At 48.5% G+C, this 25624-nt stretch overlaps 1 protein-coding gene across 5 annotated transcripts in view; it reads left to right on the top strand.

The window, feature by feature from the left end:
- Positions 1-25624, top strand: part of LOC123753826 (cell adhesion molecule Dscam1) — a 1066948-nt gene that overhangs the window by 1008568 nt on the left and 32756 nt on the right. For all 5 annotated transcript variants that reach the window (XM_069329883.1, XM_069329881.1, XM_069329882.1 and 2 more), the window contains exons 30-32: positions 8348-8533; positions 16651-16769; positions 20487-20664. In XM_069329883.1, coding sequence (XP_069185984.1) covers positions 8348-8533; positions 16651-16769; positions 20487-20664 — 483 coding nt within the window. The remainder of the gene's footprint in view (positions 1-8347; positions 8534-16650; positions 16770-20486; positions 20665-25624) is intronic.

Genomic DNA, 25624 nt, shown 5'->3' with positions numbered 1-25624 from the left:
CTTCTCAGGATGCTGCTTCCCGCTTGGCTGCCTTATCCTGCCTTGGCGAGACCCCCGTTCGGGTCTCGAAGAACGTCCAGTTGAATGCCAGTGTTGGCACTATTTTGCTCCCGCCCCATGTTGCGACCGGTGTTCGGGACCTACGCGACTGCCACGACGATATTCGACATATCCTCGCTGCCCAGGGCCATTCTATTCTCCAGGTGGACACGTTTACTCGTCCCCCTCGTGGTAGTCGCCGTCAACCCCTCCGGGTTGTGAAGATTACCTTTGATGGTAGGACCCTTCCACCCTCTGTCATTCTTGCTGGTGCCAGGTGCTCTGTCCAGGAGTACATTCCTTCTCCTCGGCTCTGCAACAAGTGCTGGAGGTTTGGGCATGGTGCCCTCCGCTGCTCCGGGACTGTCTCTCTCTGTCCTTTGTGTGGTGGCGAAGGTCACTCTAAGTCGGAGTGCGCTTCTCCCCAGGCTCGTTGCCTCAACTGCGGTGAGGCCCATCCTACCTTCTCCCGTGCGTGTGTCCATTACAAGCTTGAGGCAGCCGTCCTCAACTTGAAGCACCGGGAGCGTTTATCTTTTCCTGAGGCGAGGCGCCAGGTTCGCCGGCTCCCGCCTTATGCTAATATCTCTTATGCTCGCGTGTTGCGCTCTTCCTCTCCTCGTCCTTCCCGCCTTCCTCAGACTCACAACCGTTTCCACGCCTTGGACCCTGATGCGCCCACTGCCCCCTCCTCTGTCCCTTTGGGTTCTCTCCCGAAGGATCCTCCTCCTGGTCCTCTGTCTGGGGTTCCCCTTCCTTCTACCCGGTCTGTCGTGTCTTCTGTGTCTCCTTCCTCGTCCCCCTCCGATCCTCCTTCCCATCCTCTTCCTCCATCTATCGGCTCTCCCCGCCGCCTGTCGGTGCGGGCGGATGTCCATCGCTCTCCTAACGGCCGTCGTGTGTGCTCTCGTTCGGCTTCTCCTGTTGAGACACTGGAATCCGTTGCCCGGTACGTAGTTGCTGGGACACCGGTCTCTTTAAGTCAGAAGCGTAAGCCTGGCTCCTCTCCTTCCTCTTCCCCGGCGGGTAAGAAGGCTTCGCTTTCTTCCTCAGCTCCTCCTTCTGGCTCTGTTGCTCCTTCCACTCCCGTTTCAGTGCTTGCGCCCCCTGTTCCTGCTATGGAGGTTTCTTTGGCCCCTGCTTCCCTTTCGGTTGCTGCTCTTGCTGGGGTGCGCTCCTCTCTTTCTACTCCCCCTCTTCCTGCTGCTGTCCTTGACTGCTCCTCTCCGTTGTCTCCTCCTCCTCCTCCTCCTCCTCCTCCTCCTCCTCCTCCGGACCCTGCCCGCCCACCTCTGATCTGTTCTCCCGTTTCCTTCCCTCCGTCTTTGCTCAGTTTACCCATGCCCCCTAACCCTGACTTTGCTGACCCTGATCCCGACCCTGATATTCTTTAACGTGCTCTGTTGGTCTTTCGCCTTTGTTTCTTCCTTGTTCTCTGTTTTTGTCCTTTCTCTTCTCGTCGTTGTCCATTCTTCAATGGAACGTTCGAGGTTATTACGCCAATTTCCTCGAACTCCAACTTCTGGTTTCGCGGTTTTCGCCCCTTTGTGTCTGTCTCCAGGAGCCGATGCTTGGTGCTCGTCCTGGTCGTTTTCGTGGCTATTCCTTTCTCTCCCCCCCCCCCAGCCATTGCTGGGGCTTCTAATTCTTCTGCTCTCTTGATTCGGGCTGATGTTCCCTTTGTTCCTTTACTTTTTCCTTCGCCTCTCCATTGTTCTGCTGCTCGTATCTTTGTGGGGAAATGGTACACAGTTTGTTCCATTTATCTCCCCCCGAGTGTCCCGCTCTCTCTTCCTGATTTGAAACACCTCCTAGACTCCTTGCCGGAGCCTGTGCTCCTGCTGGGTGACTTCAATTGTCGTCATTCTCTTTGGGGTGACGTTCTGACGAATACCCGGGGTCGCCTCCTTGAGCCGTTTCTCCTCTCTTCTTCCCTGTCTCTTCTGAATTCTGGTGAGCCCACTCATTTGGACTCTCGAACTCGCACCCTTTCTTGTCTTGATCTTTCTCTCTGCTCTTCTTCTCTTTACTTAGATTTCACATGGCAGGTTCTTGATGACCTCCATGGAAGTGATCATTTCCCCATCCTTGTTTCCTTTTTCTCTTTTCGCCCTTCCCTCTCTTTCCCTAGGTGGCAGTTTGCTAAGGCGGACTGGACCCTGTTTTCCCTCAGTGCTACTCTCTCTGACCTCTCCCTTCTGCCCCTCTCTCGCGCTCTCCTCCTTTTTCATGACACTGTCTTCGACGCTGCCCTCCGCTCTATTCCTCGCTCTTCCTCTCGGGGTCCACGGAAGTGCGTTCCCTGGTGGAATGCGGACTGTGCTCGGGCTGTCCGCTGTAAGCGTGCAGCCTGGAAGAAGCACCGCCGTAGGCAGACGACCGATTCTTTTCTTTTCTTTCGGAAAGCGAGTGCGGTGGCCCGTAGGGCCATCCGTACGGCTAAACGTGAATGTTGGGCATCTTATGTCTCGACAATTACGTCCGAAACCCCTCTGGCCCAGATCTGGAAGCGTATCCGCAAGATAGCGGGTAAGTTCGTTCCCGATGTTTCACCGGTCCTTCACCTCCATGATACTCTTGTGGCGGACCCGTTGCAGGTCGCTTCCGAACTGGGTTCCCACTTTTCTTCTGTTAGCTCTGGTCTTCATCTTCCCCAATCTTTCCTTCTTCGTAAACCTGTCCTTGAGTCTCGTCCTTTAGATTTCTGCACTCATCTTCAGCTTCCCTATAATGATCCCTTCTCTCTCTCTGAACTTCGTTCTGCCCTGGCCCTCTGCGGTTCTACGGCGGCGGGCTCCGATGGTATTCATTATGAGATGCTTCGCCATCTCCCTCCGAGCACGTCTCAGTATTTACTGAGTCTGTATAATCGGATCTGGGAGTCGTCGTCGGTCCCTGAGGACTGGCTCGATGCCGTTGTCCTCCCTGTTCGCAAACCAGGGTCTCTGGGTACTTCCCCTAAGGACTTTCGCCCTATTGCTCTCACAAGTTGTGTCTGCAAACTCTTTGAACGTATGGTTAACGTTCGTCTGATGTGGTTCCTGGAACACCATCACCTCCTCTCCCCTTCTCAATTTGGTTTCCGCAAGTGCCGCAGCACGACAGATGTCCTGGTGAACTTGGAGGTCTATATACGTACTGCTTTTGCTGCGAAGACCTCCGTTGTTGCCGTCCTTTTTGACCTAGAAAAGGCTTACGACACCACTTGGCGTTATCATATCCTATCTCAACTTCATTCTTTTGGCCTTCGTGGTCATCTCCCTCTCTTTCTCCGCAGCTTCCTCTCTCGTCGTTCCTTTCGGGTGCGCCTTGGTACCGCTCTCTCTCCCCCTTTTCAGCAATACGAAGGTGTGCCCCAGGGTAGTGTTCTGAGCACTACTCTTTTTCTGGTTGCCCTCAATGGTCTTCTTTCCTCTCTTCCTTCTGGTGTCTTCTCCGCTCTCTATGTCGATGATCTTACCCTTTGTTGTCAGGGTGATGATTCGCCTCTCCTTCAACGCCGGCTTCAACTTGCGATTGATGCCGTGTCGTCTTGGGCCACAGGTCATGGCTTCAAGTTCTCTACTTCTAAGACTTGTGCCATGACTTTTACGCGGAAACGGGTTGTTCTTCGTCCCTCTTTGTCACTTTATGGTCATCCCCTTGAATACAAAGATTCCGCGAAGCTTTTGGGGTTATTCCTTGACACTCGTTTGTCTTGGTCTCCCCATATCTCTTACCTCCGTGTTGAGTGCTCTAAGTCCCTTACCCTCCTTCGGGTCTTGTCCCATACTTCTTGGGGGGCAGATAGGCGCACTCTCCTTGCTTTACATTCCTCTCTCGTCCTGTCTAAGCTCGATTATGGTTGCCCTGCTTACTCGTCTGCTTCTCCTTCTACTCTTCGCCGTCTTGATGCTTTGCACCATGCTGGGTTGCGCCTCAGTTCTGGTGCCTTTCGTTCGACTCCCGTCCTTAGCTCGTATGTTGACACTGGCTTCCTGTCTCTCCAGGACCGCCGTGATCGCTACTGTCTTCGCTATCTTGCGCGGTCCTTGCAACATCCTTCCTCTCGTCTCTGTCGTGCTTTAACTTTTACCCCTCCTGCGGTTCCTGTTCCTCTTCACCACCTCCCTCTTTCTGTCCGGTTATCTCGCCTGCAGGATTCTCTTTCCGTTCGTATTTCTGATGTTTCTCCTCGTGTTGTTCCTTCTTTGCCCCCGTGGAGGGTCCCTCTTCCGCGGTTTTGTACATCCTTGACTCGTATCACTAAAGCTTTTACCCCTCCTACAGTTCTAAAACGCCTTTTCCTCGAGCACTTTTCTTCTCACTCCCGCTCCGTTTCTGTCTTTACCGATGGGTCTAAGTCAGCGGACGGTGTTGGCTACTCTGTTGTTTTTCCTGATCGCACTTATATGTGTCGCTTGCCTCCGGAGACTAGCATCTTTACAGCGGAACTTTATGCTATTCTCTATGCTCTTCGTCTCCTGCTTTCTCGTTGTCAGTCTTCCTTTGTGGTTGTTGTTGACTCTCGTAGTGCCCTCATGGCTCTCGGGTGCTTTAATCCAGTTCATCCGGTAGTTGTCGAGATCCAGCATTGGCTGTTTCTCGTTCACAGTAAATTTAAGTCGGTTGAGTTTTGTTGGGTTCCCAGCCATATTGGCGTGTCTTTAAATGAGCGTGCGGATGCTGCCGCTAAGGAAGCTGTCCGCTCTTGTCCCATCTCTCGTAAAGGCATTCCGTATTCCGACTTTTACCCGGTTATCCATTCCTCAGTCCTTACCCGTTGGCAGGCTTCTTGGTTGTCTGTTACTGGTAACAAGCTACGTACTCTTAAATGTTGTGTTTCCTCGTGGCCGTCCTCCTTCCACCGTAACCGGCGGTGGGAAACAGCTCTAGCGAGGTTGCGTATTGGCCATACTCGCTTAACCCATGGTCACTTGATGGAGCGCCGCCCTGCTCCTTATTGTCCTAGTTGCATTGTCCCTCTTACGGTCGTGCATGTCCTTCTTGAATGTCCTGACTTCCAGGACGAGCGTGTGTCTTGCTTTCCGACCGCCCCTCGCGGTCACCTATCCCTCGATAGAATTCTTGGTGACTCTTCTTGGTGACTCGGATACTTTTGATATCGTTCGCCTTATGCGTTTTTGTTCTCGTATTGGCATCCTTGGTGATATTTAGCGCCCTCTGATTATTTTGCGTATTTGATGGTGCTACATAGCCTTCCCGGTTTGGTGCCTTCTTTTGATAATTACTTACTTACTTCTACAAACACAAATAATTGTCAACAGAACCTAAACACCTAACCTAACCTTTCCGAGGCCTAACTATACATGTCATTTTATTGAATAATTTATTAATTTATAAATGAGATAAAACGCTATTTTATTACACCATATGTTACAAATTTATGAATACATCTCAGGGGCCCGACCGCCCCATAACGAACCAAACGTCTGGTTATGAGACCTCAGAGACAAAGCAAAACAATTCACAGATTGTGGGTTTGGGATGCAAAAAAAATTGAAAAAATAAAGAAAATGGAGCGCTGGGCACAAATGAGTCTTATCAACGGACTTGAAATGGATAGTCAGGTATAGGTTTCCAAAGCCTAATAATGCGTGGAGGCGGCGGCTCAGGGATAAAGGAATCGTAGATATATATATATATATATATATATATATATATATATATATATATATATATATATATATATATATATATATATATATATATATATATATATATATATATATATATATATATATATATATATATATGTCGTACCTAGTAGCCAGAGCGCACTTCTCAGCCTACTATGCAAGGCCCGATTTACCTAATAGGCCGAGTGATTTTCTTTATTTTCAATAAATTTTATCCAAATACTTTATTTGGATTAATATTATTATTTTATTTTAAGACCATAATTTATTGACCTATGCAAATCCCGATTTGCCTAATAGGCCGAGAGATTTTCTTTATTTTCAATAAATTGTTTCCAGTCAGTTTATTTGAATTATTATTAATTTATTATATTAAAACCATAATTTACTGACTTAGTTTAGGTTAGGTAGGGTTGGTTAGGTAGGTTAGGTTAGGTTAGGTAGGGTAGGTTAGGTTAGGTTAGGTTAGGTACGGTTGGTTAGGTAGGTTAGGTTAGGTTAGGTAGGGTTGGTTAGGTTAGGTTAGGTAGGGTTGGTAGGGTTGGTTAGGTTAGGTCATATATCTTCGTTAGTTTTAACTCAAATAGAAACAAATTACCTTATACATAATGAAATGGACAGATTTATCATTTCGTAAGAAAAAATTTGGAAAAATATGTAAATTCAGGAAAACTTGGCTTATTAGGCAAATCGGGCCTTGCATAGTAGTCCAAGTACGACGTTCTGGCTACTAGGTACGACATATATATATATATATATATATATATATATATATATATATATATATATATATATATATATATATATATATATATATATATATATATATATATGCACAGACTACCCTATTCCAGTAGCTGAAGTTTATAACTTTTTAGACACTCAACCCACCAGGAGACTCGAACACTGGCCAACAAGGTGGTAGTTGCATGCTGTATCCACTACACCATACTTCAAAGCCATAAGAGAGGTAGGAATTCTGGGGTATTTAACCAACCAGAACTCCAATCCTCTCCCAGGCAATGAGATAGCGTGGGACCTCTAATGCTCTTTCATCGGTTCCTGTTATATGGGGCTGGTTGGTTAAATACCCCAGAATTCCTACCTCTCTTATGGCTTTGAAGTATGGTGTAGTGGATACAGCATGCAACTGCCACCTTGTTGGCCAGTGTTCGAGTCTCCTGGTGGGTTGAGTGTCTAAAAAGTAATATATATATATATATATATATATATATATATATATATATATATATATATATATATATATATATATATATATATATATATATATATATATTTATATTTATATATATGTGTGTGTGTGTGTTTAGTTTCATATTTTATTAGAAATTAATGTTTTGTGCACAGCTCAGATAGAGCGTTTTCTTTAATTTTACACAGATCAGGACGAAAACTTTACCATTTGTTTTACCTTAAAATATGTAAATACTGGTGAGATTTTTTACTTATATATCGGGATAAAGGAAGAGGGCGGTTTACTGCAGTAGGTATTTTCCAGTTTTTTTTTATTGGACATTGTTCAAACCTTGATGACTATTTGCATTTACATGTGTATTCAAATTTTTGGGAGGCTTTACTAGGTCGGTTCTTACGTAGGCTGTTCAGAATATTTACCATGCTTCGTTCAGTTTATCATAAGGTTTGAAATTGTGCTAGAAGCTAATTTTGTGATGCAAGAGGGTCATCTCGTGTTAGTGTCAGACCGAAGCTGGTTGTAAGATGGGTCTGTGTTGGTCTAATCCTTCTCAGCCTGTCAATATTTGTCAAGAAAATTCAGGTGAAGGAATTGAATGAATGAGTTACGGGTTATGAGTTGAATTACGAATGAGTAACTTTCTCCTGTTGCTACGTAAAGGAGCATACAGCTTGTCACAGAGTGACGTTCACGTAGCGGCCACAGTGTTTGTGTACACTGTGGTGCAGACGGACCTGTCTACAGACGTAGGCTAGAGTGGTGACTCACAGGTTGCATCAGAGATCTTGCTTAGGATATGAGCAATAACTTTGTTTACAAAAGCATTTTATAGTAAGTATAATGCCAGGAACTCTGGTAGTATAAGAAAAGAAAGTGTGAGGAGTGAGGAGTATGGACGAGAGTGCCGGAGGCCGGATAGTAACGCCGGGATTGGTTGCCACCTGACCAAATGTAAACTGTGTCAACAAAATTATTCGCACACCCTCCGTCACTATGTGATGGAGTGCGAAAAGATACGTGAATTTAAAGACAATTATATAACCAATGTTCCAGCGATGTGTAAATATTTCATTCAAAAATATTTCTGCTACCAGAAATTTTAGCCAAATATCCCCAGTTTGCTAACTGTAGGTAGTAACTGAGTGATTGTAACCTATCCACCGCTGCCCACTGGATGGGGGGCGGTGTGCAGGACAAACATATCAATTTTGACACTAGCTCTCCACATATGTCAGTTGCTTCATTTAGAACCTGTACTTGAGGTCGATCTCGAACCCATTGTTGATGTGACGACTTATATTGAATTTTGTATCTAGCTCATCAAGATTGTAACTTGCTTAGCTAAATGAATTGTGGGGTTCAGTCCCTGAGCCCATTATGTGCCTCTGTAACCCTTTCCACTACCGCCCACAAGGTGGGTATGGGGTCCATAATAAACTAACTAAACCTTCAGGGTACTACCTCCACGAGAAGCGGGAGTTTGGGGAGTGGCGGCGGGTGGAGGTCCCTGCCCACGCCGACTCCTACACCCTCACGGGCCTTCAGTGTGGCACCCGCTACCAGGTCTACGTCAGCGCCCACAACCACGTCGGCGCCTCCCAGCCCAGCGACCCCATCCCCACCAAGACCCTCGGCCGAGGTAAGAGTCTGCGGGGAAACTGTTGTTTTTGCTTCTGACTACATTCTTGACAGGGAAGAATGTAGGTAGAGGCTAAAACATTCAATAATTTTGGTTAGACAATGTTTAAGTATAACCATTGCAACCCGTTCTCGTAAATTCGTAAAGTCAATATTGACTTATTAACTACGTGCATAGGTGATATACTAAACATAATAGATACCCTTAAGAAGATTCATAGAAAACACCGACCTTACCTAACCTTGTTAGTATCTTAAGATAAGCATCTTATTGCTTCGTAATTACAATTATTACTTAACCGATACCTATTATAGGTTAGGTAATAAATGTAATTACGAAGCAATAAGATGCTTATCTTAACATACTAAGTAGGTTAGGTAAGGTCGGTGTTTTCTATGAATCTTTTTAAGGGTATCTATTATGTTAAGTATGTCACCTATGCACATATTTAATAAGCCAATATTGACTTATTAAATTTGCGAGAACGGGTTGAACCATTACTATGGAAACTATATGTAATATATATCATATAAAATATATTTGACAGTCCCCTTCACAATACATATCTTAAAAGGTCCCATTAAATATATATATATATATATATATATATATATATATATATATATATATATATATATATATATATATATATATATATATATATATATATATATAATATTAGTATATTTTGGTAGCAGTCTTTCTAGTAAACATATTATTAAATATGACCAAAAAAGTAAGATTAATAATTCTAACACGAATTTTCTCAATATTTCTTATGTTTCTTTTCACTGTCGATTTTAATTGAAAAATCACTTCTCCAAAATTAATTTTTATTTCTAGTCTGACGTGACACTTGAACGCGTTTCGTAATAACTTATTACATTTTCAAAGACTTTAGTTTACACACACACACAACTTTAACCTGCAAACACTAAACAGAGTCCTACTATGCTATAATTTAAACGGCTTTCATTTTATATACCTGCATTTGGGTGAGGTGATATGTTATAGCAGTTTTGGATGAGGTGAAAACACAAGATAGAACACAAAACAATGGGTATAATATTGGGTAAGTTTGTTGGAAAGAATGGAAGTAACTGCAAAGGGCCTATTGGCCCATATTTCTTGATGCTTCTATACTGGTGCGGAGTCTTGAAGTGGGTAGAATATAGTTGTGCATTAATGGACAGTTGATTGCTGGTGTTGACTTCTTGATGTGTAGTGCCTCGCAGATATCAAGCCGCCTGCTATCGCTGTATCTATCGATGATTTCTGTGTTTTTTGTTAAGACTTCTCTGGTGATGGTCTGGTTGTGGGAAGAGATTATATGTTCCTTAATGGAGCCCTGTTGCCTATGCATCGTTAATCGCCTGGAAAGAGATGTTGTTGTCTTGCCTATATACTGAGTTCTTTGAGGCTTAAAGTCCCCAACTGGGCATTTGAAGGCATAGACGACATTGTTCTCTTTTAAAACGTTCTGCTTTGTGTCTGGTGAGTTTCTCATGAGTACGTTGGCCATGTTTTTTTTGGTTTTATAGTAAATCGTCAATTGTATCTTCTGATTTTGGTCTGTAGGGATAACGTTCCTATTAACAATATCTTTCAGGACCCTTTCCTCCATTTTATGAGCTGTGGAAAACAAGTTCCTGTAAAATTGTCTAATAGGGGGTACAGGTGTTGTGTTAGTTGTCTCTTCAGAGGTTGCATGGCGTTTCACCTTCCTTCTTATGATGTCTTCAACGAAACCATTGGAGAAGCCATTGTTGACTAGAACCTGCCTTACCCTACAGAGTTCTTCATCGACTTGCTTCCATCCTGAGCTGTGGCTGAGAGCACAGTCGACATAAGCGATAACATCACTCCTCTTGTACCTGTCTGGGCAGTCACTGTTGGCATTGAGACACATTCCTATGTTTGTTTCCTTAGTGTAGACTGCAGTGTGGAAACCTCCGCTCCTTTCCATGACTGTTAAATCTAGAAAGGGCAGCTTCCCATCCTTCTCCATCTCGTAAGTGAAACGCAACACAGAATTCCGCTCAAATGCCTCCTTCAGCTCCTGCAGATGTCTAACATCATGTACCTGTGTAAAAATGTTGTCAATATACCTGCAGTATATGGCCAGTTTCAAGTTCATGTCGACTAAGACCTTTTGTTCGATGGTACCCATGTAGAAGTTCGCAAACAGGACACCTAGGGGAGAACCCATGGCGATCCCATCTACTTGCTTATACATGTGCCCATCTGGGCTCAAGAAGGGTGCCTCTTTAGTACAAGCTTGGAGTAGTTTCCTTAGAATGTTTTCTGGTATGTCAAGAGGAGTACAGGCCGGATCACGATACACTCTGCCTGCTATCATCCCGATTGTTTTATCCACAGGTACGTTAGTAAACAGTGATTCTACATCCAACGAGGCTCTTATCCCCGTGGCCCGTGTTCCCCGCAGTAAGTCAACAAATTCCTTTGGAAACTTCAGGCTGAAGGCGCAAGGGACATAAGGAGTCAGTAAGCCGTTGAGTCACTTCGCCAGTCTGTACTGTCACGTGGAGGGTGGGCCGGGGCTCTGCTGGCACTCAGCTGCTAGGGGCTCAAAAAGCCGAATACTCAGCCCCTCTGACTCCCGGGATTCACCGGAGTCTCCTTGGTCACACAGGAGAGGACCAACAATGCCCACAACCGCAGGTCTTTGCTTCCAACACAAAAGGGGGTGCCACTGATTCACCCTGGAAGCCCTTCAGTCAAACACGGGGAAACTACTGTTAACAGTTCCGGCCTAGACCTGTGGAGGAGTGAAGGAAGACTCAGGCTTACCTTATAACCATAACCTCCCTGAGCCTTGCCTGCCAGACAAAAGGTTGCAGGAACTCCTTTCCTGCCTGTCTTCTCTATCTTCTTCTTAACAAGGTCGCCAGCTGGGTTATTATATCTGCACCCCAGCAATGCAGTTCAGTGGGTGTATTATATATTGTTTGTAGCCAGAAGATTGCTACTCCCAGAGATCTGCTACTAGACTGTCGGCCCAGGGTACTCTCCCAGGAAGGTCTGTGTGGCTTTACCTCTCTCTAGCCACCACGTTACTAGTTGCCACCATTCAGGCACTGATACTGATCGGATGGCTAAGGGTACACTTTTATATAAGTCCGTGCTGTCTTTACCACTTTCCAGGCAATAAGAGCTTCTATAGAGAACGTAGTGTTCCCTAGGTGGTACTATGATAACCTTCGTGTATGCTCATAGAGAAATATTATAAATGGAGGCACACTTAAACACAATGATAAAATGTGTGAATTTACTGACGCAATTTACATGAACACACATACAATCACAAGTAATACATGAATATGAAAATAAGGATAATAAGTCTGGAGATCATCAGCCTCTTCTTCCACGACCTCCAACACTCCTTCCACTGGGCAGAAAGACAGGAGTCCCACACTCTCTCACAGGAGGGCCTCTTCACCACGTCGGCGCCTCTTCTTCACTGTCCTGCCATCCATACACACTGTCCCCTCTGACAGTCCTGGACACAAGCTGCCTTGCAGCCTATTTTACTACTAAAGTATTAATGTCCTGTTGCCACATAAGTAAATATTGTGGCCTAACTAGCCTACTCACACAAGGGGTAATGGGAGGGAAAATGATCTACCTTACATTCCTGGCACATGACGCCTGTCCCTCGATGGTGTGAGGTTCCCACGCTTCCTGAGTCGATCCTTGACGATCCAGGAACGTTCCACAGGTCCTCAGGTGTCGTGGAGCCTTCGCGTCGTCGCCGTTCCAATCCCTGAGATTCAGCTACCCCAATCCTGGTTCATCGATGGGCGCTGAGCTAATCACTATTTTCCCACACTCGCCCCTTCCACAAGGCGTTGCTCCTTGTCCTAGGAACGGTGTCGTCCTTCCAAAACCCTCAGTGGATGTGACCCGGTCACAGCTAGGCCTGCCTGCCACACCTTTCCAGGCCCTCAACGTCCAGCGTCGCCCCCCAGCGTCGTCGCCGAATATTTTCCAAGTTTGGCACTCTTTTGCTCAATAAACTTGGTTCCTTTTTGCTTCCCAGAAGCGCGGGGTCTCCAATACGGAAGATGGGCTGCGATAGCCAGCTCTAATCCACTAAGGAAGGCTTGTAGAGCCTCAAATCCTTGAGAGCTGACCGAGGTGCGTCCTCTCGCTTCCAAGGTCAGGTCAACTCTGACGTTGGCGCCGCCCGGGGCACTCGGTGACGTCACAGCGGGCCCTGATTGGTCGCCCGCGACCTAAGTTGGCCAATCCGCGATCGGCTAGTGTCCCTTCCAAAAGTCATATCTGCAGTAGGGGATACTCTTTCATTTTATATCAGGGCGCCAATTTCCCCTTACTTACAACTTATAATGTAACGTTCTCCCTTAACTGGCAGCCAGTCTGGTCGCCACATATATCAATAGACTCCCTGAACCTCAGAGAATCAGTAGGGAGAGCTGATATGACTCTTAAAGCAGGCAAACAAAAGAGATAGGAGAGGACACTGTAACAGTACGTGGGTGTGGGTATCTGGCTGATGATTGGCCGAAGTGGGTTTCCAGGCTTGTGTGTCTTGACATTTCCATACGCGTATCCAAGTTTGTATTCCCAATGATCTTTGGCAGGTGGAGTCCGGATTTCTTGGCGTTCACAGTTTCCATCAATTTGTTGACCTTTGCTTTCAATTCGGCTGTAGTGTCCTTCGTTACCCTTTGGAATTTAGTTTGGTCAGAGAGTATGAGGTTCATTTTCGCCAGATGTTCGTCTTTTTTAAGAATGGCATATATTGGCGACTTGTCACCTCTCCTGACGACTATCTCCTTGTTCTCACAAAGGCTCTAAGCTGCCGCTTTGAGCTCGGGGGACAGTATGGTGCCTTTGTAGTTGCTTCGATTCTTCCGTCCTTCTGCAATAAGTTCTGATTGTAAGGTGTCTTTGGTGGTGACATTTTTGTGAGTCTCGAGGTCGAATATGTCATCCAACAGGATCTCCAACTCCACTTTCTGGGCCATCTCACTTGGTCTGGACATAACGTCAAAGTTTATACCCAGATTTAGGAGAGCGACTTGGTCCTCAGTGAGGTTGATTCCAGCAAGGTTCAGGAAGCCGTCTCTTGGTCGTGGAATTGCCATAGGTCCTCCATATAATGTTGTAATGTTGTTAGTTTCTTGATTATCCTGGCTTCGGTGCTGAGGTGATGTCGACCTGAAGTCCCCAAAGGAATTTGTTGACTTACTGCGGGGAACACGGGCTACAGGGGTAAGAGTCTCGTTGGACGTAGAATCACTGTTTACCAACGTACCTGTGGATGAAACAATCGGGATGATAGCGGACAGAGTGTATCGTGATCTGGCCTGTACTCCTCTTGACATACCAGAAAACATTCTAAGGAAACTACTCCAAGCTTGTACTAAAGAGGCACCCTTCTTGAGCCCGGATGGGCACATGTATAAGCAAGTAGATGGGGTCGCCACGGGTTCTCCCCTAGGTGTCCTGTTTGCGAACTTCTACATGGGTACTATCGAACAAAAGGTCTTAGTCGACATGAAATTGAAACCAGCGATATACTGCAGATATGTTGACGACATTTTAACACAGGTACCTAATGTTAGACATCTGCAGGAGCTGAAGGAGGCATTTGAGCGGAATTCTGTGTTGCGTTTCACTTACGAGATGGAGAAGGATGGGAAGCTGCCCTTTCTAGATGTAACAGTCATGGAAAGGAGCGGAGGTTTCCACACTGCAGTCTACACTAAGGAAACAAACATAGGAATGTGTCTCAATGCCAACAGTGACTGCCCAGACAGGTACAAGAGGAGTATTGTTAACGGTTATGTCGACCGTGCTCTCAGCCACAGCTCAGAATGGAAGCAAGTCGATGAAGAACTCTGTAGGGTAAGGCAGGTCCTAGTCAACAATGGCTTCTCCAATTGTTTCGTTGAAGACATCATAAGAAGGAAGGTGAAACGCCATGCAACCTCTGAAGAGACAACTAACACAACACCTGTACCCTCTATTAGACTACTTTACAGGAACTTCTTTTCCACAACTCATAAAACGGGGGAAAGGGTCCTGAAAGGTATTGTTAATAGGAACGTTGTCCCTACAGACAAAAATCAGAAGATACAATTGACGATTTACTATAAAACCAAAAAAACGGCCAACCAACTCATGAGAAACTCTCCAGACACAAAGCAGAACGTTTTAAGAGACTAATGTTGTCTATGCCTTCAAATGCCCACATGGGGACTGTAAGCCTCAAAGAACTCAGTATATAGGCAAGACAACAACATCTCTTTCCAGGCGATTAACGATGCATAAGCAACAGGGCTCCATTAAGGAACATATAATCTCTTCCCACAACCAGACCATCACCAGAGAAGTCTTAACAAAAAACACAGAAATCATCGATAGATACAGCGATAGCAGGCGGCTTGATATCTGCGAGGCACTACAGAACAAGAAGTCAACACCAGCAATCAACAGCCCATTAATGCACAACTATATTCTACCCACTTCAAGACTCCGCACCAATATAGAAGCATCAAGAAATATGGGCCAATAGGCCCTTTGCAGTTACTTCCATTCTTCCCTTTAAACTTACCCGATATTATACCCATTGTTTCGTGTTCTGTCTTGTGTTTTCCCCTCATCCAAAACTGTTGTAACATATCACCTCACCCAAATGCAGGTATATAAAATGAAAGCCGTTTAAATTATAGCATAGTAGGACTCTGTTTAGTGTTTGCAGGTTAAAGTTGTGTGTGTGTGTAAACTAAAGTCTTTGAAAATGTAATAAGTTATTACGAAACACGTTCAAGTGTCGCGTCAGACTAGAAATAAAAATGAATTTTGGAGAATTGATGTTTCAATTACCATCGACAGTGAAAAGAAACATAAGAAATATTGAGAAAATCGTGTTAGAATTATTAATCTTACTTTTTCGGTCATATATTTATAATATATATATATATATATATATATATATATATATATATATATATATATATATATATATATATATATATATATATATATATATATATATATATGTCGTACCTAGTAGCCAGAACGCACTTTTCGGCCTACTATGCAAGGCCCGATTTGCCTAATAAGCCAAGTTTTCCTGAATTAATATATTTTCTCTAATTTTTTTTTCTTATGAAATGATAAAGCTGCCCATTTCATTACGTATGAGGTCAATTTTTTTTATTGGAGTTAAAATTAACGTAGATATATGACCGAACCTAACCAACCCTACCTAACCTAACCTAACCTATCTTTATAGGTTAGGTTAGGTTAGGTAGCCGAAAAAGTTAGGTTAGGTTAGGTTAGGTAGGTTAGGTAGTCGAAAAACAATTAATTCATGAAAACTTGGCTTATTAGGCAAATCTGGCCTTGCATAGTTGGCATAGAAGTGCGTTCTGGCTACTAGGTACGACATATATATATATATATATATATGACTGAAAACTCACACCCCAGAAGTGACTCAAGTCAAGCGAATTAAGGCGCCCTGTAGTTACCAGTTGCGTTGCTCCTGGGAGTATGGGTTCGAGTCACTTCTGGGGTGTGAGTTTTCAGTCGCATATAGTCCTGGGGACCATTCAGGCTTGTTCGCATATATATATATATATATATATATATATATATATATATATATATATATATATATATATATATGCAAAAAAGCCTGAATGGTCCCCAGGCATATATGCAACTGAAAACTCCAAACCCCAGAAGTGACTCGAACCCATACTCCCAGGAGCACTATGCAACTGGTGTACAGAAGTGCGCCACGAGGGTACTTGTGTCCGGTCACCAGCATGTGGTACACAGACGTGCGCCACGAGGGTACTTGTGTCCGGTCACCAGCATGTGGTACACAGACGTGCGCCACGAGGGTACTTGTATCCGGTCACCAGCATGTGGTACACAGACGTGCGCCACGGAGGGTACACGGCTGTGTACCCTCCAGGACACAGCCGTCTGCGCATTACTTGTGTTGCGATGTCCATATTCACCTGTCCAGGAACCGGTCCATACATGATTCTCTGTCTGTCTGTCTATTTTTAATGCTTGAACTGACGGTGTATGTTTACCTCCCCCCCTGCCAGAGCCCATCGTGCCAGCTCAGTCCTCTCTTCTGAGAGTCAACGTCACCTCCATCTCTCTCAACCTGGCTGCCTGGCTCGACGGCGGCTGTCCCATCACCTCCATGGTGGTCGAGTACAAGGTGAGTGCCTCTGGTGGTCGAGTACAGGGTGAGTGCCTCTGGTGGTTGAGTACAGGGTGAGTGCCTCTTGTGGTCGAGTACAGGGTGAGGGCCTCTGGTGGTCGAGTACAAGGTGAGTGCCTCTGGTGGTCGAGTACAAGGTGAGTGCCTCTGGTGGTCGAGTACAAGGTGAGTGCCTCTGGTGGTCGAGTACAAGGTGAGTGCCTCTGGTGGTCGAGTACAAAGTGAGTGCCCCCTGGTGGTCGAGTACAGGGTGAGTGCCTCTGGTGGTCGAGTACAAGGTGAGTGCCTCTGGTGGTCGAGTACAGGGTGAGTGCCTCTGGTGGTCGAGTACAGGGTGAGTGCCTCTGGTGGTCGAGTACAAGGTGAGTGCCTCTGGTGGTCGAGTACAGGGTGAGTGCCTCTGGTGGTCGAGTACAGGGTGAGTGCCTCTGGTGGTCGAGTACAAGGTGAGTGCCTATGGTGGTCGAGTACAAGGTGAGTGCCTCTGGTGGTCGAGTACAAGGTGAATGCCTCTGGTGGTCGAGTACAGGGTGAGTGCCTATGGTGGTCGAGTACAAGGTGAGTGCCTCTGGTGGTCGAGTACAAGGTGAGTGCCTCTGGTGGTCGAGTACAAGGTGAGTGCCTCTGGTGGTCGAGTACAAGGTGAGTGCCTCTGGTGGTCGAGTACAAGGTGAGTGCCTCTGGTGGTCGAGAACAGGGTGATTGCCTCTGGTGGTCGAGTACAGGGTGAGTGCCCTTGGTGGTCGAGTACAAGGTGAGTGCCTCTGGTGGTCGAGTACAGGGTGAGTGCCTCTGGTGGTCGAGTACAGGGTGAGTGCCCTTGGTGGTCGAGTACAAGGTGAGTGCCTCTGGTGGTCGAGTACAGGGTGAGTGCCCCCTGGTGGTCGAGTACAGGGTGAGTGCCCCTGGTGGTCGAGTACAAGGTGAGTGCCTCTGGTGGTCGAGTACAGGGTGAGTGCCTCTGGTGGTCGAGTACAGGGTGAGTGCCCCTGGTTTGTAGAGTACAAGGTGAGGGCCCTTTTTGGTCGACTACAGGGTGAGTGCCCCCTGGTGGTCGAGTACAGGGTGAGGGCCTCTGGTGGTCGAGTACAGGGTGAAGGCCCCTGGTGGTCGAGTACAGGGTGAAGGCCCCTGGTGGTCGAGTACAGGGTGAAGGCCCCTGGTGGTCGAGTACAGGGTGAAGGCCCCTGGTGGTCGAGTACAGGTTGAGGGCCCCTGGTGGTCGAGTACAGGGTGAGGGCCCCCTGGTGGTCGAGTACAGGGTGAAGGCCCCTGGTGGTCGAGTACAGGGTGAAGGCCCCTGGTGGTCGAGTACAGGGTGAGTGCCCCTGGTGGTCGAGTACAGGGTGAAGGCCCCTGGTGGTCGAGTACAGGGTGAAGGCCCCTGGTGGTCGAGTACAGGGTGAAGGCCCCAGGTGGTCGAGTACAGGGTGAAGGCCCCTGGTGGTCGAGTACAGGGTTAAGGCCCCTGGTGGTCGAGTACAGGGTGAGGGCCCCTGGTGGTCGAGTACAGGGTGAGTGCCCCTGGTGGTCGAGTACAGGGTGAAGGCCCCTGGTGGTCGAGTACAGGGTGAAGGCCCCTGGTGGTCGAGTACAGGGTGAGGGCCCCTGGTGGTCGAGTACAGGGTGAGTGCCCCTGGTGGTCGAGTACAGGGTGAAGGCCTCTGGTGGTCGAGTACAGGGTGAGGGCCCCTGGTGGTCGAGTACAGGGTGAAGGCCCCTGGTGGTCGAGTACAGGGTGAAGGCCCCTGGTGGTCGAGTACAGGGTGAAGGCCTCTGGTGGTCGAGTACAAGGTGAGTGCCCCTGGTGGTCGAGTACAGGGTGAAGGCCCCTGGTGGTCGAGTACAGGGTGAAGGCCCCTGGTGGTCGAGTACAGGGTGAAGGCCTCTGGTGGTCGAGTACAAGGTGAGTGCCCCTGGTGGTCGAGTACAGGGTGAGTGCCCCTGGTGGTCGAGTGCAAGGTGAGTGCCCCTGGTGGTCGAGTACAGGGTGAGTGCCCCTGGTGGTCGAGTACAGGGTGAGTGCCCCTGGTGGTCGAGTACAAGGTGAGTGCCCCTGGTGGTCGAGTACAGGGTGAGTGCCCCTGGTGGTCGAGTACAGGGTGAAGGCCCCTGGTGGTCGAGTACAGGGTGAGTGTCCCTGGTGGTCGAGTACAGGGTGAAGGCCCCTGGTGGTCGAGTACAGGGTGAGTGCCCCTGGTGGTCGAGTACAGGGTGAGTGCCTCTGGTGGTCGAGTACAGGGTGAGTGCCTCTGGTGGTCGAGTACAGGGTGAAGGCCCCTGGTGGTCGAGTACAGGGTGAGTGCCCCTGGTGGTCGAGTACAGGGTGAACGCCCCTGGTGGTCGAGTACAGGGTGAGGGCCTCTGGTGGTCGAGTACAGGGTGAGGGCCTCTGGTGGTCGAGTACAGGGTGAGTGCCCCTGGTGGTCGAGTACAGGGTGAGTGCCCCTGGTGGTCGAGTACAGGGTGAGTGCCCCTGGTGGTCGAGTACAGGGTGAGTGCCCCTGGTGGTCGAGTACAGGGTGAAGGCCTCTGGTGGTCGAGGATAGGGTGAAGGCCCCATTGAAATGATTCCCTCAACATCATCCATGTGACTGTTTGTCTCCTTAAGAATGATCTCACTAAGTCTCATTTATTTTAACCAGCAAGACTTGTGTGTACTCACCTATTTGTACTCACCTATTTGTGTTTGAAGGGGTTGAGCTTTGGCTCTTTGGTCCCGCCTCTCAACTGTCAATCAACTGGTGTACAGATTCCTGAGCCTACTGGGCTCTATCATATCTACATTTGAAACTGTATGGAGTCAGCCTCCACCACATCACTGCCTAATGCAGTGATGTGGTGGAGGCTCATGTGCTCGTCTCTGTGGCTCATGTGGGTACTCAGTTTCCACCTGTGTCCCCTTGTTCGCGTCCCACCAGTGTTGAATAGTTATTCTTGTTTACCCGGTCGATTCCCCTGAGGATTTTGTAGGTTGTGATCATGTCTCCCCTTACTCTTTTGTCTTCCAGTGTCGTAAGGTGCATTTCCCGCAGCCTTTCCTCGTAACTCATGCCTCTTAGTTCTGGGACTTGTCTAGTGGCATACCTTTGGACTTTTTCCAGCTTCGTCTTGTGCGTGACAAGGTACGGGCTCCATGCTGGGGCCGCATACTCCAGGATTGGTCTTCCATATGTGATGTACAAGGTTCTGAATGATTCCTTACACAGGTTCCTGAACGCTGCTCTGATGTTAGCCAGCCTCGCATATGCCGCAGATGTTATTCTCTTTATGTGGGCTTCAGGAGACAGGTTTGGTGTGATATCAACTCCTAGATCTTTCTCTCTGTCCGTTTCATGAAGTACTTCATCTCCTATTCTGTTTCCTGTGTCTGGCCTCCTGTTTCCACTGCCTAGTTTGCATTTACTCGGGATGAACTTCAACAGCCATTTGTTGGACCATTCACTCAGTCTGTCTAGGTCATCTTGTGTGTGTGTGTGGTGCGGGGGGTACCTTACCTCTGTGCGCCAGTATAACATGATTTACTCCATGTCATCACACTACGGGAGACATCTCCCGTCACGCAGGGTGCAGTCGCGCCTCCACAGATCTCCAGTATCAGCTCTTGATACTGGTAATGGCTCAAAAGGGCCACCACGTACGGGCTATTCATGCCCGTGCCACCACTTGGGTGGCTTAATCTTCATCAATCAATCAATCGTCATCACACTTCAGGAGCGGGGACTGACGTCGTGGACTCTGGTCTCCAACCATGTGCGCTGGGACAACACGACGGAGTTCGTGGTGCTCGACCTGAAGCCCGCCCACCGCTACACCCTCAGAGTCACCGCCCACAACTCTGCCGGGTCCTCGGTCGCCACCTATCCCTTCACCACACTGACTCACCTGGGAGGTAAGTCCCCACCTGCCTGTCCTTCACCACACCCGCACACACCTGCCTGGGCCTTCACCACACTCATTCACACCTGCCTGTGCCTTCACCACACTCATTCACACCTGCCTGTGCCTTCACCACACTCATACACACCTGCCTGTGCCTTCACCACACTCATTCACACCTGCCTGTGCCTTCACCACACTCACATACACCTGCCTGTGCCTTCACCACACTCATTCACACCTGCCTGTGCCTTCACCACACCCGCACACACCTGCCTGGGCCTTCACCACACTCATTCACACCTGCCTGTGCCTTCACCACACTCATTCACACCTGCCTGGGCCTTCACCACACTCATTCACACCTGCCTGTGCCTTCACCACACTCATTCACACCTGCCTGTGCCTTCACCACACTCACACACACCTGCCTGTGCCTTCACCACACTCACACAAACCAGCCTGTGCCTTCACCATACTCACACACACCTGCCTGTGCCTTCACCACACTCACACACACCTGCCTGCGCCTTCACCACACTCACACACACCTGCCTGTGCCTTCACCACACTCACACAAACCAGCCTGTGCCTTCACCACACTCACACACACCTGCCTGTGCCTTCACCACACTCACACACACCTGCCTGTGCCTTCACCACACTCACACACACCTGCCTGTGCCTTCACCACACTCACATACACCTGCCTGTGCCTTCACCACACTCACACACACCTGCCTGTGCCTTCACCACACTCACACAAACCAGCCTGTGCCTTCACCACACTCACACACACCTGCCTGTGCCTTCACCACACTCACACACACCTGCCTGCGCCTTCACCACACTCACACACACCTGCCTGTGCCTTCACCACACTCACACACACCTGCCTGTGCCTTCACCACACTCACATACACCAGCCTGTGCCTTCACCACACTCACATACACCTGCCTGTGCCTTCACCACACTCACACACACCTGCCTGTGCCTTCACCACACTCACACAAACCAGCCTGTGCCTTCACCACACTCACACACACCTGCCTGTGCCTTCACCACACTCACACACACCTGCCTGCGCCTTCACCACACTCACACACACCTGCCTGTGCCTTCACCACACTCACACAAACCAGCCTATGCCTTCACCACACTCACACACACCTGCCTGTGCCTTCACCACACTCACACACACCTGCCTGTGCCTTCACCACACTCACACACACCTGCCTGTGCCTTCACCACACTCACACACACCAGCCTGTGCCTTCACCACACTCACATACACCAGCCTGTGCCTTCACCACACTCACACACACCTGCCTGTGCCTTCACCACACTCACATACACCAGCCTGTGCCTTCACCACACTCACACACACCTGCCTGTGCCTTCACTACACTCACACACACCTGCCTGTGCCTTCACCACACTCACACACACCTGCCTGTGCCTTCACCACACTCACATACACCAGCCTGTGCCTTCACCACACTCACATACACCTGCCTGTGCCTTCACCACACTCACACACACCTGCCTGTGCCTTCACCACACTCACACAAACCAGCCTGTGCCTTCACCACACTCACACACACCTGCCTGTGCCTTCACCACACTCACACACACCTGCCTGCGCCTTCACCACACTCACACACACCTGCCTGTGCCTTCACCACACTCACACAAACCAGCCTATGCCTTCACCACACTCACACACACCTGCCTGGGCCTTCACCACACTCACACACACCTGCCTGTGCCTTCACCACACTCACACACACCAGCCTGTGCCTTCACCACACTCACATACACCAGCCTGTGCCTTCACCACACTCACACACACCTGCCTGTGCCTTCACCACACTCACACACACCTGCCTGTGCCTTCACCACACTCACACACACCAGCCTGTGCCTTCACCACACTCACATACACCAGCCTGTGCCTTCACCACACTCACACACACCTGCCTGTGCCTTCACCACACTCACATACACCAGCCTGTGCCTTCACCACACTCACACACACCTGCCTGTGCCTTCACTACACTCACACACACCTGCCTGTGCCTTCACCACACTCACACACACCTGCCTGTGCCTTCACCACACTCACACAAACCAGCCTGTGCCTTCACCACACTCACACACACCTGCCTGTGCCTTCACCACACTCACACAAACCAGCCTGTGCCTTCACCACACTCACATACACCTGCCTGTGCCTTCACCACACTCACACACACCTGCCTGTGCCTTCACCACACTCACATACACCTGCCTGTGCCTTCACCACACTCACATACACCAGCCTGTGCCTTCACCACACTCACATACACCTGCCTGTGCCTTCACCACACTCACATACACCAGCCTGTGCCTTCACCACACTCACACACACCTGCCTGTGCCTTCACCACACTCACATACACCAGCCTGTGCCTTCACCACACTCACATACACCTGCCTGTGCCTTCACCACACTCACATACACCTGCCTGTGCCTTCACCACACTCACACACACCTGCCTGTGCCTTCACCACACTCACATACACCAGCCTGTGCCTTCACCACACTCACATACACCTGCCTGTGCCTTCACCACACTCACATACACCTGCCTGTGCCTTCACCACACTCACATACACCAGCCTGTGCCTTCACCACACTCACATACACCTGCCTGTGCCTTCATCACACTCACATACACCTGCCTGTGCCTTCACCACACTCACATACACCTGCCTGTGCCTTCACCACACTCACATACTCCAGCCTGTGCCTTCACCACACTCACATACACCAGCCTGTGCCTTCACCACACTCACACACACCTGCCTGTGCCTTCACCACACTCACATACACCAGCCTGTGCCTTCACCACACTCACACACACCTGCCTGTGCCTTCACCACACTCACATACACCAGCCTGTGCCTACACCACACTCACATACACCTGCCTGTGCCTTCACCACACTCGCATACACCAGCTTGTGCCTTCACCACACTCACACACACCTGCCTGTGCCTTCACCACACTCACATACACCAGCCTGTGCCTTCACCACACTCACATACACCTGCCTGTGCCTTCACCACACTCACATACACCTGCCTGTGCCTTCACCACACTCACATACACCAGCCTGTGCCTTCACCACACTCACATACACCTGCCTGTGCCTTCACCACACTCACACACACCTGCCTGTGCCTTCACCACACTCACACACACCTGCTTGTGCTTTCACCACACTCACACACACCTGCCTGTGCCTTCACCACACTCACACACACCTGCCTGTGCCTTCACCACACTCACACACACCTGCTTGTGCCTTCACCACACTCACACACACCTGCCTGTGCCTTCACCACACTCACATACACCAGCTTGTGCCTTCACCACACTCACACACACCTGCCTGTGCCTTCACCACACTCACATACACCAGCCTGTGCCTTCACCACACTCACATACACCTGCCTGTGCCTTCACCACACTCACATACACCTGCCTGTGCCTTCACCACACTCACACACACCAGCCTGTGCCTTCACCACACTCACACACACCAGCCTGTGCCTTCACCACACTCACACACACCAGCCTGTGCCTTCACCATACTCACACACACCTGCCTGTGCCTTCACCATACTCACACACACCTGCCTGTGCCTTCACCACACTCACATACACCAGCCTGTGCCTTCACCACACTCACATACACCTGCCTGTGCCTTCACCACACTCACATACACCAGCTTGTGCCTTCACCACACTCACATACACCTGCCTGTGCCTTCACCACACTCACACACACCTGCCTGTGCCTTCACCACACTCACACACACCTGCCTGTGCCTTCACCACACTCACACACACCTGCCTGTGCCTTCACCACACTCACACACACCTGCCTGTGCCTTCACCACACTCACACACACCTGCCTGTGCCTTCACCACACTCACACACACCTGCCTGTGCCTTCACCACACTCACATACACCAGCCTGTGCCTTCACCACACTCACACACACCTGCCTGTGCCTTCACCACACTCACACACACCTGCCTGTGCCTTCACCACACTCACACACACCTGCCTGTGCCTTCACCACACTCACACACACCTGCCTGTGCCTTCACCACACTCACACACACCTGCCTGTGCCTTCACCACACTCACTCACACCTGCCTGTGCCTTCACCACACTCACACACACCTGCCTGTGCCTTCACCACACTCACACACACCTGCCTGTCTTTTCACAACACTTAACAGGATCAAACAGTACACAAGAGCTTCCCATCTCATCTTTGCTATAGTTAAGCCGGTATACAGTATATAATAAGGATTTGGTAAGTGGTAATAGGTTGGACATATATACTAGTAAAAATAGCGTAGTGTATGTGGGATTTTTTTTTTATTTCTGGATCCCTAAAATAAGGAGCTAACTAGCCACTGGAAAACTGTTGTTTTCTTCTTGGGGTCATGGACTGTATATATTTTGTGTTCTCTAATTGGCTCAGTTTTCAGAGTGATCCAACAGAAATGGGGCTGCCTTCATTAACTTGTTGAAAATGGAAAAATCTCTACTAACCACTTGGTAAAAAGTAATGTGTATAAATGGAGCAGCACTGATACGGGTACTAATGTGTTTAGTGTAACCTTTTAGTTTGGTATCTTGCCACATATGAGTTATTACAATGACAAAATTATGTTATGATATGAATTTATCCATTGCAACTGTATACTTTAATTTATTTTTAAGCAATTGCAATATATAAAATATTTGTCAAACATTGATTGACCTAGTTAATATAAATTATTTTCGTGGGAAGTAATTGTTCACAATTGTTCACACCCCACTCACAGTTTATATTAAGACACCCTTAAAACACTTTAAATTGAGTGTCTTGTTGTGGCAGAGTATTGTTTACTCTGTGTAAGGGGAG

Source organism: Procambarus clarkii, chromosome 23 (assembly GCF_040958095.1).
Source record: "Procambarus clarkii isolate CNS0578487 chromosome 23, FALCON_Pclarkii_2.0, whole genome shotgun sequence".
Classification (NCBI taxonomy): Eukaryota; Metazoa; Arthropoda; class Malacostraca; order Decapoda; family Cambaridae; genus Procambarus; species Procambarus clarkii.
This window is presented reverse-complemented; position numbering and strand designations above follow the sequence as displayed.